At 39.3% G+C, this 17,321-nt stretch overlaps 2 protein-coding genes across 3 annotated transcripts in view; both read left to right on the top strand.

The window, feature by feature from the left end:
• The window catches only part of LOC102002212 (VPS10 domain-containing receptor SorCS2-like), a 19,596-nt gene extending 13,410 nt beyond the window's left edge, over window positions 1–6,186 (top strand). The window contains exons 2-4 of one of the 2 annotated variants that reach the window (XM_005360671.3): window positions 1,574–1,697; window positions 1,891–1,948; window positions 3,365–3,476. In XM_005360671.3, the coding sequence (XP_005360728.1) occupies window positions 1,574–1,697; window positions 1,891–1,948; window positions 3,365–3,392 (210 nt within the window). In that variant the 3' untranslated portion in view covers window positions 3,393–3,476. Of the gene's footprint in view, window positions 1–1,573; window positions 1,698–1,890; window positions 1,949–3,364 lie in introns of both variants that reach the window. The other variant, XM_026785982.1, reaches the window with a different exon arrangement.
• The window catches only part of LOC101998057 (zinc finger protein 14-like), a 27,493-nt gene continuing 14,724 nt past the window's right edge, over window positions 4,553–17,321 (top strand). The window contains exon 1 of the mRNA XM_026785852.1: window positions 4,553–4,619. Coding sequence (XP_026641653.1) covers window positions 4,553–4,619 — 67 coding nt within the window. The remainder of the gene's footprint in view (window positions 4,620–17,321) is intronic.

Genomic DNA, 17,321 nt, shown 5'->3' with positions numbered 1-17,321 from the left:
AGAGCTAGTGCCAGGACAGGCTCCAAAGCCACAGAGAAACCCTGTCTCGAAAAACCAAAAAAAAAACAAAAAAAAAACATATTTGTGTGTAAAGAATTTACAAGTTCTCATCACCTATGAAACGAAAGTAGAACCTCTTTTCCAAAGTAACATAGTCTTAAACTCAAATTTTGAAGTCAATATACCTTCAATATATGTATGTTGGTTTAGCTTAGCAGTCCCTAGAATCAAATGTATCTCTGCAGTAAAGAATTCAAAGAAAACACAATAATGTGCACAATTCAGATTCTCTGCGTATTTTCCATTTATGTGTGACTTATTTTTTTACATAATTTTTACTGTCCCTTTAAAGACTTTTTTAAAACTTTCTTTTTATACCTGCCTATACTCATTTTTCCACTCTCTCCCAAGACTGTGCACCCTTTTAAAGCACACTGTTGCTCATTTAAAGGTCTTTTATGTCTGATTCTGTCCTATTTTGTCTCTGAAATACTTTTCTGACAAGGAGTGTTTTGTTTGGTTTAGTTTTTTTTAAATGGTAAGCAGTATGGTTATTGACACTGTGGATGCTGACTCCCCTCTCTCAACCTTTCAATATGGTGGAAGTAAATTTACCACAAGCTCTGCAAGTCATGTTCACCACCACAGCTCCAGCAAGCACTTGCTACAAGCTTCTCACAAACCCCATAAATGCTCCACATTAGGACCTACCAAAAGCACCAGAGCCATTCCTGACACCAGCATGATCCAGGATGTATTAAAGGAGCAGTGTCTCTCGTTGCCACCAGCAAGCAGAGGCTCTCTGAAAAAATGTGGCTACGAAGAAGCTCCAGTTGACTCCTGCATTTGTGGGTCTAAAAGCCCCTTTTTAAAGCTTTCTTAGGCTTTATGTAGATGTATGCGGACAAATATTGGCCACCATTATGTAGCTACAAATATTCTCCATTCCTCTGGTCCCCCTGGACCAGTTTGTCTTCACCCACTGGGTCCCACTCACTAGCTCCTACAACTGCTTATGAAATAACCACTCTAAGGCTTAATATTAATTATGTGCTTTTTGGCTTATTAGGTCAGTCTTAGTAACTAACTCTATATCTAAGTTAACCCATTTTTATTAATCTATGTATCACCACAAGACTGTGGCTTACCTGAAAACTTTTGGCATCTTTCTCCTTCAGCAGCTTTATGGCACCTCCCTGATTCTGCCTTCTTTCCTCCTCTATCTCTTCTTGGATTTCCTGCCTTGCTATTCCTTATATCAGGCTTTTCCTCTGGCAGTCACAGATTATTATGAGAAAAGTGACTTAAGGCAGAAGCAGTTTATTTCAAATCACAATTGAAGAGTCCAGTTCATAAAATTCAGAAGTGTGAAGCTGCTAGTGAGTGACACACTAATAAATAGTAAATGAGACAGTGGGTCATCAAGTAATCAAGATAGCATCCCATGGTATTCTTCAGTAAATCCTATTTATATAATAATTCAGAGATTTCTTCACATACATGCAAGATGATTATGTATCCTGTCAGTCTGTTAGTAAAAATTAACCATCCTAATTAATGTGTGTACTTATAGGATCCAGTAAAATTTGAGGATGTGGCAGTGAACTTCACCTCAGAAGAGTGGGCTGTGTTGGATTCTAGTCAAAAGAAGCTCTACAGAGATGTGAAGGACACGTTTTTGAACCTGATCTCCATAGGTAAAAAGTATTGCATGTTCCCATTGCTTATTCAGTCAGTGAACAATTGTCTCCTGCTTATGCATGTTATGTTATTGAATTCTTGATGTGGGTATTTAGTTAGTGTGCATACCCATATCCTAAGAACTAGGTTGCAATTATTTTTATGTTGAATATGAATGTGTCATAATATATTCTCTGGATTTTATTGTAGAAAAAACACTAGAAGAAAATATTGAAGAGGACTCTAAAGGTCTCAGCAGGAATATGGGGTAAATTATATTCAATAAAATAATAATTTATATTATACATTTGGGACTTAAGGGACATTTAAGAACCTGCCAAGTGCTCCAAATATACCTAAGTGAAAAATGAGTCTATACAAATTCCTGTAATGGAGCCTTGAATTGTGACATTCAATATTTGTATATTTCATGTGTGTGGTGGAGGACAATTTTACACTTCCTTGTCACAGTCCCATTATAAAGGAAAGCCAGGGGAAGAACTGAAGCATGACAGGAATCTGGAAGCAGGCAGTGAAGTAGAAGTGAAGGAGAAATCCTGTTTACTGGAGTGATCTTCATCCCTAAATCATCTACGTGCCTTACTCAACCTTAGCCCACATCTCTAGGGGGATCCCACCCATAGTGAACTAGGCCACTCCACCTCATACAGTGATCAAGATAAAGCTACCAGAGACATGTCTAAATGTCAATCTGATAAAGCCATTTTCTGCTGTCTAGTTGCTTCTTCCCAAATGTGGGTTCTAGTTTGTGTCAAGTAGATTAAAACTAACTAGCACATACATTTCATACACAGAACATGATCTCCTTCCCATGGGCACACTGCCCAACACAGTAAAACCTCCTTTATCAGGAATTTGGAAATGGTTTCACAGACTTTTTTCCAGGCCAATCTGATTGAGTCATTTTTCAATTGAGGGACCCTATCCTATGACCATAGATGGGTCTAGTTGATGACTAACTAACCCACACTGGTTGAGTATTTAGAATGCTGACATGCCACAGTGGTTCACCACTTTATATGCTTGCTATTTTTTTCTCCCTGTTCACTCCTTTTATACCTCTTAGTTAAATTATATATCATTGTATCTGAGTTATGTTTTTATGCAAACCTTTTGTCAGAAACATTTTTGATAGGCAAAAAATGCAAGAAATTCTTCATATCAAGTGTATCAGAATTTGTGAGCTCTTCACATAAATCCTTGTCATTAATTCTGGTTTTCTTAAAGATTGAGAATTGTTATTAACCACAAAGTTCATGATACAGCTCCTTAAGAATTCTGAGAAAGCTGGGCGGTGGTGGCGCACACCTTTAATCCCAGCACTCGGGAGGCAGAGGGAGATGGATCTCTGGGAGTTTGAGGCCAGCCTGGTCTACAAGAGCTAGTTCCAGGACGGGCACCAAAGCTACAGAGAAACCCTGTCTCGAAAAACCAAAAAAAAAAAAAAAAAAAAGAATTCTGAGAAAAATAAAGGGAGTTCTCTACTTCTTTATACATGGCTGGGTCTTTCCATGTCATACATAATGTTCTTCACATTAATACCATTATTCTCTTCCCTCTGAGATAGTATAGTTGTGTTCCACACAGGCCAGCCTCCAATATTTCTCTTGGCTACAGTATTGCTTTCCTCTCTTTTTTATTGTTATTTTTTTATTTTTTGCAGATATCAGGGGATTGTGAAAGACCAATGATATGAATGTCAAAATGACTGTGATACAAACCAGCAACCTATTCCAGACAGTATGATCAATAAAGAAATGCATTCCAGAATAAGAGTTCATGAGACTCCATTGCATGTAAGACACATTATTGGTTATTTATCTTTACATGAGTATCTAAGAGAAAAAACCTAGAGGGAAACTGCTGCTGTATAAGGGAGTTTTGTCAAAAACTTTTATATATCAGAAACATTGGAAAGATATCAGTTATTCTTAATCACTTCAGGTATTTGAAACTTCTCCTAAAGAGAAACCCTGTAAAAATCAACAATGTAATGAAGCCTGTAGGAGTCTCTGTTTTGATCAGCCTCAGGAGAGAACTCATACTGTAGATAAACTCAATGAGGATGTCTTAGTAAGATTCCCGTATGGCCAGAATGATGAAGGAATCCATAAAGAAGTGGAACAATTTGTATGTAGTCTCTGTGAAGAATCCTTCATCGATTCCAGTGACGTTACCAACCATGAAAAAAGTCATATTGAAGAGAAAAGGTACATTTGTAGGCAATGTGGCAAAACATTTAAATATGTAACATGTTTTGAGAGATAAAAGTAACTCACAAAGTAGAGAAGCCATATGCTTCTATACATTTTAGAAAATCCTTCACCAAATTCAGTGTTTATAGAAGTCATGAAAACAATTACATTGGACAACAGCCTTATGCCTGAAAGCATTGTGGAAAAAACTTCAGCAGTTCTGTGTATTGTAACCTTCATGAAAGAATGCACATGGCAGAGAGGCATTATACATGCAAGCATTGTGGGAAAGCCTTTTTCTCTTCCAGTGATCTGAATATCCATGAAATAATTCACACTGGAAAAAAAGCCTTATGCATGTAAGTATTGTGGAAAAGTTTTCAATGACCCCAGTGGTTCTAACAGACGTGAAAGAATCCACACTGCAGAGAAACCTTAAGCCTGCAAGCATTGTGGAAAAACTTTACCAGTTCTGCATTTTGTAACATTCATGAAAGAATTCATACTGGAGAGAAACCTTATGCATGTAAGTTATGGAAAATCATTCCCTTGTTCCAGTACTTGTAACATTCATGAAAGGGTATACATGACAGAGAGTCATTATACATGTAAGCATTGTGGAAAAGCCTTCAACCACCCCAGTAGTTGTAACAGACATGACAGGAGCCACACTGCAGAGAAACCTTGTGCATGAGCATTGTGGCAACGCCTTCAACAACCTCAGTAGGTGTAACAAACACAAAAGGAGCCACACTACAGGAAGCAGAAGACTCATACATGCAAGCATTGTGAAAAAAACGTTTTCCTGGCATAGTCATCTGAACATCCACGGAATAATTCACACTGGAGAAAAAGCCTTACGTGTGTAAGCATTGTGGAAAATCATTCAACAACCCCAGAGAAACCTTTTTCATGTAGGCATTGTGAAAAAACCTTCACCAATTTCACTTCCTGTAAGACTCATGAAAAGAGTTCACATTGAAGTCATATATATTTAAGCAGTGTGAAAAGGTGTTTTCTTGTTACAGTCACCTGAGCAGTCATGGAAGGATTTACACGGGAGAAATGTCTTGAGATGTAAACATCTTGGAAAAGCCTTCAGTGACCTCAGTAGTCATAACATACATGAATGAAGTCACACTATCGAGAAGCCTTATTCATGTAAGCATTGTGTAAAACCCCTCACCAATTTCTATTCATGTAAGGTTCAGGAAAGAGATCATACTGAAGGGAAGTGCTATGCATGTACGCATTGTAGAAAAGCATTTACCCGCTCCAGTCATCTGAACATCCAAGAAAGAGTTCGAATTGGAGAGAAGGCTTTTGCACATTACAGGAAAACTTTCAACACTCCAACTTCTCCTGATTTGCATGAAAAAAACACACTAGAGGAAAAACTCTTTGTGTGTAAAAGATGTGGAAACTGTTCATTCTATTGATGTTAACAGGCATAAATAAAATAGTTGACTTGAAGGTAAAGCCTTATGCCCATAAGAATTGTGGAAAAGCCTTCAGCTGCTCTTGTGATCATAACAGACATGAACCTCTTCACACTACTCAGTAGCCTAATGTGTGTAACCACTGTCAGAAAGCCTTTACTAGATTCACTTAGTATAAGAGTATAACCATTCCACTGAATAGAAACCTTTTGTATATAAACATGGTATATAAACTATTTCTTTGTTCTTGTCATTTTAACAAGCATAAAGATCTCACACAGTGTCTGTATTGTGGGAAAGTTTTTAGCACATCCAGTTTCTGTAACCCTCATGCACAGATCTATCCTGGAAAGAATTGTAATGAATATATACATTTAAGTATTGTTCCAAGTCTTCAGGAGTTTCTGTTGCCAAGATGTTCTAAAGAATTCACTCTGGGGGGAAAAAAGAATTCACTCTGGAGACAGACTTTACATGTATGACCATGTGAAAAATCTTTTAGCAACCGCATTTCCTACTATACTCAATAACTTTTTTCACTGGTGAGAACCTTTATTTAGAATAAATGTGGAAAAATACTCAAAGTGTTTAGAATGAATGAAACTTAAGTGTGTTTGTCCTTTAATTTTTAGTAGTGTGTTCCAGAATTTCTGTGTTTTAAGTCCCTGCTGAAGTCCATTGTGATCTCACAGTGAAAAGAAGTAGTGTGTAGAACAAACATCAGTAGTAACTCTGTAATGCTGAGTTGGTAAATTTGCTTCTTTTGTGGGTAATGAAAGAATGTTCTGGGAACATGAGATGTATCAGCTCGTAATGATTCTTGCCAGTAAATGTGATTATCTGCATTGCCTCCCTGGAATTTATGTGGTGGAAATAGTGTATCAATTTCCGAAGCTGTCTTCTAACAATCACATAGGCTTCTTAATAAACACACACACATACACACATACAGAGAGAGAGATACCAATGCGTAAAAAAATAAAATATTCGTAGGAGTAATGATATAATTAAGAAATAAAAAATTAAAATGGAACAAAAGAGATTATGAAATGTGTAAATATGTAATTTAACTCCTAATACTTTCTATATATAAAATGAAAACCAATTGCAATATGTGCAATAATTCCTGTGTTTTTTTCTTTTTCTTTTCTTTTTTTGGTTTTTCAAGACAGGATTTCTCTGTAGCTTTTGGAGCCTGTCCTGGAACTAGCTCTTGTAGACCAGGCTGGTCTCGAACTCACAGAGATCCGCCTGCCTCTGCCTCCCGAGTGCTGGCATTAAATGTGTGTGCCACCACTGCCCAGCTGATTTTAGATTTTCATGTGAGTTCTCAGTTGTTGATGCCATGCCTTTGATCCACCACCACAGACTCCAACCCTCTGCATCTCCAAGCCCAATATAACACTTCCCTGGCAAAGATGCTTCACTCTGATGCGTCTTAGATACAGGACAGAAACCCAGATAAAAAGAACCAAATGTAATGAAAAGAAGCTTTTATAGCAAAATTATAAAAACGCGGTTATTTTAAATGATAGTAATGTTGTGAAATTTTTTATATACTTGAAGTTTATATCATAAATACTTTCTGGAAATTATTCTAAAAAATTTTAAAATGAACAGCTTAAAAGGAGCTCATTCAAATATTGAGAACTTTTATTATTGGCCCATTCCTGTGCAAAAGATTTACTTTCCATTATGTTTTCATTAGGAAGGCAAGATGTAAGTTCTGTGATTACTCCTGGTTACTTCTTACGTGTGATGATTTGGAGTTAGGAGATTCAATGAGAGAGGAGAAGAATTTGCTTTCTGAGTCTGCATTAATACACTTGTTTTTTAGTTGATTCCTTCTATCAAACCATGTTCTGATAGAATATTTCTTTGTAGCTGAATTTCATTGATAAATCAGGAAGAGGCTCGAGAGAATAGCTTACTTTAAGTTGTAAGAGCTAGTTAGTAATATGTCTGAGGTATCAGTTGAGCATTTATAATTTTTGTGATTATTTTTTCATTTAAATAAAAATTTTGCATTTATTTTACATACCTCTTCACTGGTACCCCCCTCTGCTTCCCATCTACCACCCTCCCCTTCCATTCCTCATAAACATCCTCTAAGGCATTTTGGAAAATTATATATAACATAGTATTATGTTCTGCCCTCTGCACAATGTCCTCCCCAGTCACAGCTTGTAGACCAAGTTGAAAGAACCTGAAAAGAGGTCTAAAGAGATGACATTGTTTGGGGCACAGAAGAAAATGACTGACAAACTGCCAATATGGGCTGAACTGTCTTTGAAATTTGCTGCTTCTTCAAAAAGTCTGCTAAATGCTATGGGCCTATAGGCTGAAGATGGATACCCCAATGGTACATAAGAACTTTGGTAACTGTCCAGGTAGCAAGATGTCTCTGTCATTTCAAGAGTTTTGGAAGTTGCTTACAATCCGCCTCCTCTTTACTTATGTATTATATCCTTCTGGAGTCTTTAATGGAGTTGAAGAATTTATAGTTATAGTTGTTAAGAATATTTCCTAACATGAGCTCCCTGGTGATGCAAAAAAATTCCCAATCAAGCCAAATCAAAACAAGCCAAATTAAAATATATCCAGGTTCAGTGGGAGTTCTGCACTCTCGGGTGGCCCCCAGGGGGAAACCAGGAAGATGCAGAAATGCAATCCCCGGGAGGAAGAAAAGGAGACCACGTGTTCCTCTTTTGGGGATCACTTAAATAACCTGGGGAGTGGTTCTAACCCCACCCCCAGGCAGGGGTCAGGACCTGGCCTGCTGGGATTTGGAGTCCAGACCAGGCCTGGGGGCTGGGATAGATGCAAGGGGCAAGGGCCTACACTCCCAACTTTTTCAGACTTTTTGGCTATAGGGGTGACAGAAAACTGGAATGGTAATTATGACAAACATTTAGGCTCTCTTTGGGGGGAAAAAAGGGCGTAGACTCAAATCCGGCTACTTCCTGCAGGCATGGGGCAGCGTGGGGAAGGGGAGAGCCAGGTGTCCACATTTAGTGAGAGGTGTGGCTGGAAAGGCATCCCATGAACTGTCATCCCGGAGAAGGCAAGCATCATTCCTTGGGGGAGATGAGAAGGCAGGTGTCTAGGAAAAAAATTGTTATCGCTAAAGGTGAGTGCCAAAATGAGGAGCAGGTAGGCCCTTCATCGTGGCGTCCTGGAAAACTGGAGGGTGGAAGGTCCTGTCTTCTGGACAGACTAAGTGTCTTGAGTAGGTGTCCGCTTGAACCTGGAGAGATGGTACCAGCATGGGTGTCCGAAGAGCTTGGCAGCCAAGGGGGTGGTGAGGATTATCGTGTGAGGTCCTGTCCATCGAGGCTCGAGAGACCTAGGAGTTAACTGTTTAAAGAGTATTCTGTCCTCTGAGGAGAGCAGGACAGATTTAGGGGCATTAGGGCCCCATGGTGTTGGGGCATGGAGACAGCCGTCAGCATGTGAACTGAGAAGGGACCTTAAAAGGGAGAGGTAGGGTAGGTACCCTGCCAGTGGAGGAGTTTGAACTGGGAGGTGATGGCTAAGGAGAAAGGGCCTGCCATAAAGCAACTCAAAAGGGCTCAGGCCCATAAGGGGAACGTGGGATGGCCCTGAGGCAAGGGCCAAGACAACCTGAGTTCAGTGGAGAGCTTGGTTAGTTGTTGTTTGATGAGTCCCATTATCCAAAAGATGTTCAGAGCTTCTGACATGAGCTCCATGACGTGAGTCATCACATCTTTTGTTCCCCTGGAGACCGGAAATACTTCCATCCATCCTGTAAAAGTGTCCACAAGTGTTAAGAGATAACAGAGTTTTTTATGAGTAGGCATATGGGTAAAATTAACCTGTCAATTTTTGCCCGGTTGGTGTCCATGAACCTGGTGTATGTGGAGAGCTCCTGGTGGGTTGGCCTGGGCACACATCTGGCAGGAGGAGTGAACCTGTCAAATAGAAGAGATGGTGGGGTTAAAAGGGGCTTCAAGAAGCATAACAAAGCTTTGGGGAAGCGGCTAAGGATATCCCCACCCAGTAAATGTGCTGGGCAAGCCTGTGTAACTAAGAAAGGATGAGAAAAAAAAATGTCATGCAAGATGGTAGGGCAGTGGCAAAGTTTTAAGTGGGGAGGAACAGGTCCTGTCTACCCCCATAGCTGAAATTGGTGAGAGAAACTTAAGGCCTGAGTGAAAATAAAAGTAATGGACTTACCCACCACTTGTAGCATGACCCTAGGCTAGGAGAGGGTTACCTGATAAACTAAGTCTGGGCAGCTTCAATCCTCTGCAAGGCTGAGACGTTTGAAGGCTGGCACAGTTTCACTTGCCGATGGTGATGAGGCCGGACCTCCATGGCTTGGCATAGAGGACAAGCCTGCACAGTGGCACTACACCTTGGAGCAGGTGTAGTGCAATATCGTGCCACGTGACCATTTAGGCCACACTTGATAGAGCCCTGTGGTTGGCTTCCCTTGTACCCCTTCCTGTGACCTTAGGGCAGCTGCTAAGGCCTGGACTTGTAGATTGTTGTAGTTTTGTCTGTCAAAGACTCAGCTGATTGCTCTTGGGCATTAAAAACTTTAAAGGCCATTTTCACCAATTTCCGTTTAAGAGATTGGGGACCATCCTCAACCTTTTTTTTTTTTTTTAAAAAAAAAAAACTCTTTCCTAATATCTGGTACTGACTGAGGAAGCAGAATGATTAGTAGAAGAGGAACCTAGCCACTTTTCTACCTGAGAGAGATTTAAAAGAGAAAAGGGAGTGTGCAAGGGGCTAGCCCAGTGCTTAGAGGGGGTCCAGGAGTGGAGCAGGGAGGTAGGAGGGGGAGGGGAAGGTGGAAGTTGACCTTGAACCTCCGAATTGGGAAAGGCAGGGGAAAGAATATTGCTCCTCAGGGGGGGGGGGGTAGGTTGGGAAGTGTGGGCTTGAGAGAGTGGGGGAGGGGCCTGTGATTCTGGTGCTTTAAGACAATGGCTACTAAGGGGGTGGGGGTGAGATCACAGAGACCAAAAACCATGGACTTATATAAGTAAGCTCTGTTTATTTGTATCAGATAGGCTCAATTTTAAAAGATTTTTGTAAGAGGCTTACAGGAGAAACAGCAGACATGGCTTTGAACTGTAAGTGCCCATTTTAGAATCTATGCTTAACCACGTGGCTAAGTCCATTTTAGAGCATCCTCCAAAATGGCTCTTAGGTCCAAAAGGGGCATCAGAGATTGGATGCCCGGAGTCCTGGAACAAACAGATCTCCACCTCAGCCAAGCCCTATCCCACGGAATTGACTCGAATTCCCTGCGTGAGCTCACGACTTCAGCAGGAATCTGAAAACAACAAAAATAAGTACAAATGGGTCCCCCCAAAACCCTAGAGCGTAGACAAGAAAAGGGACCCACCAAAATGCAGCTGCTGTAGCCCAGAAGCCCTTTTTAAGCGTGGCATAGAGAGCTCAAACTGTAGACTAGGGGCCTGCCCTAGCTCGGTGGAACCTCCAAAATGTTAGGAATATTTCTTAACACAAGCTCCTTGCCAATGCAAAAATTCCCTATCAAGCCAAATCCAAACAAGCCGAATTAAAAAAAAAAAATCTAGGTTTAATGAGAGTTCTGCACTCTTGGGTGGCCCCCAGGGGGAAACCAGGAAGCCGCATAAAAAACGACCCCAGAGGAAGAAAGGGAGACCATGTGTTCCTCTTTTGGGGGATCACTTAAATACCCTGGCCTGCTGGGATTTGGAGTCCAGACCAGGCCTGGGGGCTGGGATAGATGCGAGGGGCAGGGGCCTATGCTCCCAACTTGACATATCCTTAGTTATGATAAAAAGATAAAGTAGATATAAATATTACAACTGTAATTATTGCTTAATACCTTTTTTGTTGCATGAAATATTACTATGTTAAGGTTAAAACCTATCTTTTTATTTGAACATAAAAGGCGAGGTGGTGTGGGATTCTCCTCTATTCTGTGAATATCGTTGGTTAATAAAAAAAACTGTGTTGGACCTGGGCAGGGAATAGAGGTAGGCAGGGAAGACTAAAGTGAATGCTGGGAGAAGGAAGGAGGAGTTAGAGAGAAGCCATGGAGCCACTGCCAGAGACAGAGGTGCTGAAACTTTGCTGGTAGGTCATGACCTTGTGGTGATGCACAGATTAATGGAGATGGGTTCAATCAACATACAAAAGTTAGCCAAGAAGAATCTAGAGCTATTGTACAAAGCAGTGACTTAAATAACATAATTTCTGTGTGGTTATTTCAGGGCTGAGCAGCTAGGAGCCAACAAGCAGCCTCCTTACAACACAGTGTTGCTAAAAACACATACTTGTCCTTCAAAATGCCCACATTTTTTTTCCAACCACCCACATTTGGTGAGTTACACTGTAATTTTGCACATTGTACACATCGCTTATACTTTTCTTGCCCCAGGAATCATGTACAAACACATAGCAAACAAACACACATACACACAAACATACACACATTCTTACTCATAAACTACATAAAAATGAGTAGTTTAAGAAATTCGCATATGTATTTTGTCTTTCGTGGTCTTCACAAATCTAGTGAAAAAGCAGTGATTTATTCTTCTAAAATTCATTCTAGTGTTTGAAAATACATATTTTTTCTGACCAGTTGTTATTGTAGTTTACTGGATTTACTGCTGGTAATAACTGGGATTTTTTTTTCTACCAGGTGGCAAAGTAAGGGCTTCTATTTTGGAGCTAGTTATCGGAAAGAAAAATTCGAGCTAAGTTACAACTTGGTTTTTCAATGGACTGTGTCCAAACCATATGCTTCCTTTAGCAAAAACTTTCTTTTTTTTTTTTTTTTTTTTTTTTTTGTTTTTTGTTTTTTGAGACAGGGTTTCTCTGTGGTTTTGGAGCCTGTCCTGGAACTAGCTCTTGTAGACCAGGCTGGTCTCGAACTCACAGAGATCCGCCTGCCTCTGTCTCCCAAGTGCTGGGATTAAAGGCATGCGCCACCACCGCCCGGCCTAGCAAAAACTTTCTAATTGGCAACAATGAATATTGGCAATAACCTGAAATTTGAGGGATACCTTGGTTCCTCCTGGGCCAAAAAATAGCAGGAATCTGCCCCAACCTTAGCACTAATTTCTCATTAGTAACCAATAGCACTTGGGGCAGCAGTGATCATCAATGGAGAAATAGCCATTGAATCATCTATATTTTAACCACGGTTTCAAACTAGCTTTCTCTCTGATATAGACATTGTGACTCTTTGCCACACACACATACACACCCTATTCTTCAAATCTTAAAACTGCCCTCTGCTTATACCTTTTAACCCACTGCCGTACACTCTGCCAATATATTATGTGATGTGTTATAACAAACTCTTCTTCCCTCTAATAACCCCCATCTTTATGGTCTTTCCTATACATATGGTTAAATATATACATGAATATGTTGTAGCTAGGATCTGCATGCAAGAAAAAATGTGTTTTTCCTTCTGTGTCAGGTTCACTCACCCATGATATTTTCCAAAACCCATCTAACTGCAATCAAATTTAATAACCTAAACGCTTATATCCATGTAACAATTTTACACTGCATATATTACCACATAATATTTCTCACACATGAGTTCTAAAAAACTTGAGGATAGCCTTACTCCACATTTAAATTTTACTATGAACTGTTGAAAACTGGAAGATGTGCCCTTGTTATTATTCTATTAGGATGCATTAGAAAGAGCACAACATGTTTGAGGTTCATCTTGGACAAACTAAAACTCCCTTTTGGGGGTGTGGTGATAACAATGCTAATTATGTTTATATAAGAATTTATAATTATAAATCAAATGAAATTCAGCTACAGGTAAGAAAAAGTCCCATGATGTAATATAGTCTAGCATATAGTATAGCATGCTCTACTAATAAATTTAAAATATCACAGGATGAGAGAGGGGAAACTAATTAGCAGTGTGACCTCTGTGTCTCCTCAAGAAATTTTTGTCATTATGTGTGCTGATATCAGAAAATATTTCTCTCACAAGACTGACCAAGTTTCAACTTTGCATCCAATATAAACATTGGGATATTGTCCACATAGATAATCATCTGTGTGTGCTTTGGGCAGGTGATTTTAAGCACTAGATTTTCAAGTCACCCAATGTCCTGATGATTTTCATACATATTTGACCACCAATACCAACTGTAAGGGCTGTGTGTTGCCTAACAAATGATGAGTCTCACCATGGTGGCTTGTTGAAAGTACACATGTATATGTATCCAGTCTGGGAACTTAATCATCCCTCTATGCCATGTCTTTTGACTATTCTGATTTATTACCTTATTCCACCTCTTGGAAATTAATCTCTAGTCAGGTTTTGTCTTGCTCAATTTCCATTTGTTTTGATGGGTAGGTCTGTAAATACCTTCAATACCAATAGTAAATTTCATTTTGAACATTTTTATTATTGAATTGCTCTTTATCTAAGGCTTGCTTTTAAGGTACCCTGGTTTCAGCTTCCTGAGTGCTAAAATGGCAAAAATGTCTATTCACAGTCATGTACAAATGATAATTTTCAGTTTGCCTAAGTAATTTATGTCTTGGTATGTAGTTATATGAGGATACTACAGAACAATGAACTTACCAACAACTAAGTGTGGAGATGTATAGCAGTTAAGAGCTCTTAAGTTCTTGTGGATGACCAGAGTTCTTTTTCCCAGAATCCATGTTGAGTGGCACACACACACACACACACACACACACACACACACACACACTTATTTAAAAAGAATGCAGTCTAATTCCTATGGTTTCTTTATGTTAAAAAGTCCCATTGCTTTACTTCTACTGATATCCTTTGTGTTGCATAATCCCTGGCAGAAAGGCAAACGCTCATGTGTGACAGGAAATGATCAAGAGACTCTAACTTGTTCAGTGAGACAACTGTAGGGATAATTCATGCCTTTATTTTCATATTGTGAGGTAGAGGGAAGGAGAGAGAGTAGGACATGAAGAGAAAGAGTGTCAATGTAATTTTAGGCGTATGTGTCCCATAGCGTATACATGGTGGTCACAGGACAACAGAGCGGACCTGTACCGTAGACTAGTCTCTGATAATGACATAGTGGTGCAAATGAGTACTGATTTTTTTAACAATGTCATCTCTATGGTTTCAAAGTAATTTCTTACAAACTCTGTTTGTATTGGAAAATTATATTGATTTTAGAAAATGAATGTTTGGTGTCATAGTGTACTGATGAATTTTATTGCAATTTTATTCCAAGTTCCCTTGGAAGAGTGAACTTCAGTCTAGATATTGTATTGGTCAGTACAGCCTGTGGCCATCCATGTCTTTGAGGGATTCTTTTGATTGGTGGCTGGGGACTAGTACGTATTTGTCACCATTATCACATAGCAGGTAGTCCTGTACTATATAAGAAAGTTATCTGTTCATGATTCAGCCTACACTAATCAAGTTCTTCCATGGTTTCTTCTTGTCTTCCTGCTGTGGATTTTCTCAGTGTTGGACTGTGACATGGATGTGTAATCCAAATTAACATTTCTTCACTATGTTGCTTTTGGTCATGGCATTTATCACAGAAACTAAAAGCAAAATAAAACAATAATTTCAGAAAACTCTCTCATGGGGCCTAATCTTCAAAGATATTGTGGGAAGATTTTATAAGTGATTAAATTTCAACTGTTCGATGTTCATATAATCCAAAATGTTAGCTTTGGTATGAGAAGGTAGATTTGTACAGCCTTGTTTCATTTTCTTTTCCTCTAGCATCTTGAGGAGAGGACGATGTAGATTTAGTTACCTTCTTTCTTTCCTGAAGTATAATCAATGAATAAAGCTCATATCTCCTCTCCCACAGTCTTAGTTCTCTCCAGTTATTGTCTCATGTTTTCTCTATTATTGTTGACATAATGTTAAAATTTTCAGTCTTTTTTATTGAAGGATTATATGACTGTAATAGCAAACAAGGAGGCTAGGAAAACATGGAGATTAATTGCTATGTTGGGACCCTGCAGGTCAGCAATTGCTTACTCTGGTATAAACCATGACCAAGATATGCTCATGTGACTGAGGAAATCTGTAAGCATGATAGAAGTAAGGTCTAAAAGGATGCCCTTTAAGGTTTTATTGAACATAACATTGTGCTCTTAAATAAATATAGATGTAGAATCTTTATCAAATATCAAGTGGCTAAAGATGCAAGTGTTTAAAAGGAAATATACATCATAGCTAAAAAATAATTATTCTGACTGCACTAAATTTTATATTATTTTTAAGTCATTTAATGATGAACTTCCCATACAACAGGTGTAGAAGGAAATACTATACCACCAGTGCTGGTTCTTTTGTTTTAGAGACATTTTGTACACACTGTCTCTAAAGGCTACTCATGGTGAGTGAGGTAAAACTCAAGAAGCCATGGAACCTGCCTTGGCCCAGGAGAAGAAACTCACTAAACCCTAATGTATCTTCATTCACTGGCTTCTGCCTGCAAATACTGTCATCTATGTGACATCTTGGATAACCACCTTCTGGATGATGAGGTGAAGCTCATCAAGAAGATGGGCAACAACCTGACCCACTTTCCTAGAGTGACAGGGCCAGACCCAAGCAGACTGGCATGCCCAGGCCATTTCTGAGTGACTATGTCCTTAAGTGTTTCACACTCAAGCATGACTTGGAGTTGTCCTTGGCGTCCAAGAGGCTGTGGCTTTGTCTTTGTACCAGTCAGCCTGAGGACCTTCACCTGAACCTTTCAAGCCATTAGACAGCTTTATAACTGCCTTGGAGTCCCTCCAAAACCTTGGACTAATTAAACATAAAACTTTGTGGAACAACAATAAACAAACAAATAATAAAATTCAGCTGACAAATTTAAAATGCTCTAGATGAATGAATCTTATTTTGTATGTCAAAATCATTTGTCTGCACGTTTGTTTAACCATCATGATTGTTTGCTGTGGAAGTGAGAAAGGGGTACCAGATCACTTGGAATTAAAATTATAGATGATTAAGAACCATCAAATTGTTTTGGGATATAAAATCCATGTCTTTTGTAAGAGCAATAAGGACTATTAAGCACTGCACCCTCACTGTAGCCTCAACAGCTATATTTAAAAGCAGGATATCCTAAATACTGTATCACATACCCATTGTAATGTTCAAGACTCATGTTTGGGAACCTGAACCAGTGTGGACAGAAGAATAATATTTTGGGTCCTATTTCAAGGTTTACTGAGTGCCATGGGATTACAGGACACAGTGAAATATCTCTGACTCTGGTAGTCTCCTGTTCTGTAGATCAGAGAGGCCATGAGAAGGAAGAATCTGGTTGGAACTAAGCAATGTACATTTTGAACAGTGGAGGAGTATCAAGATGGGAGAAATGCCATCAACCTTCCCACAAGGAGTAACATGGTCAATATAGATCCTGACGCATCTCATTAGACAAATCACTGTTAAAATTCTAAAGGAGATAGGGACTAATTCTAAATACCCAATGACTCCAGGACTAGAATCTAAATTGGCCTTGACAGCAGCAGGTGTAATAAGAACAAGAAAACAATATTTGTAATAACACTAACAATAATTGCAATAATGGTATTTGTAAATAATTTTGATAAAAGATGATTGATAATACATTAAATGATCCTATGAGAAATCTAATGATTCAAATGATTAGTATAAAACACAAGCTAACCTAGAATTTGAAAGGGACAAATGATAACTCAGGCCTTAGACAGACTTTGTTCTCCCCACCAGTGAAAATGAGACCGTCACCACAATTTGAGCGAAATTTGAAGCAAGATTGATTTTTTTTATTGTGGTCAATCTTTGGAGCCAGTGATTGCCTCCTAACTGAGGTTAGAGTGAGCAAACCCACCTGCATTACTTGGGCCCCTTTTAAGGGGTAAAATTAGGAGAAGTTATAAAGTGGGTTTGCAAAAGATAGGCAATGAGCCGGGCGGTGGTGGCGCACACCTTTAATCCCAGCACTCGGGAGGCAGAGGCAGG

This window comes from Microtus ochrogaster, linkage group LG3 (genome assembly GCF_000317375.1).
Source record: "Microtus ochrogaster isolate Prairie Vole_2 linkage group LG3, MicOch1.0, whole genome shotgun sequence".
Lineage (NCBI taxonomy): Eukaryota > Metazoa > Chordata > Mammalia > Rodentia > Cricetidae > Microtus > Microtus ochrogaster.
This window is presented reverse-complemented; position numbering and strand designations above follow the sequence as displayed.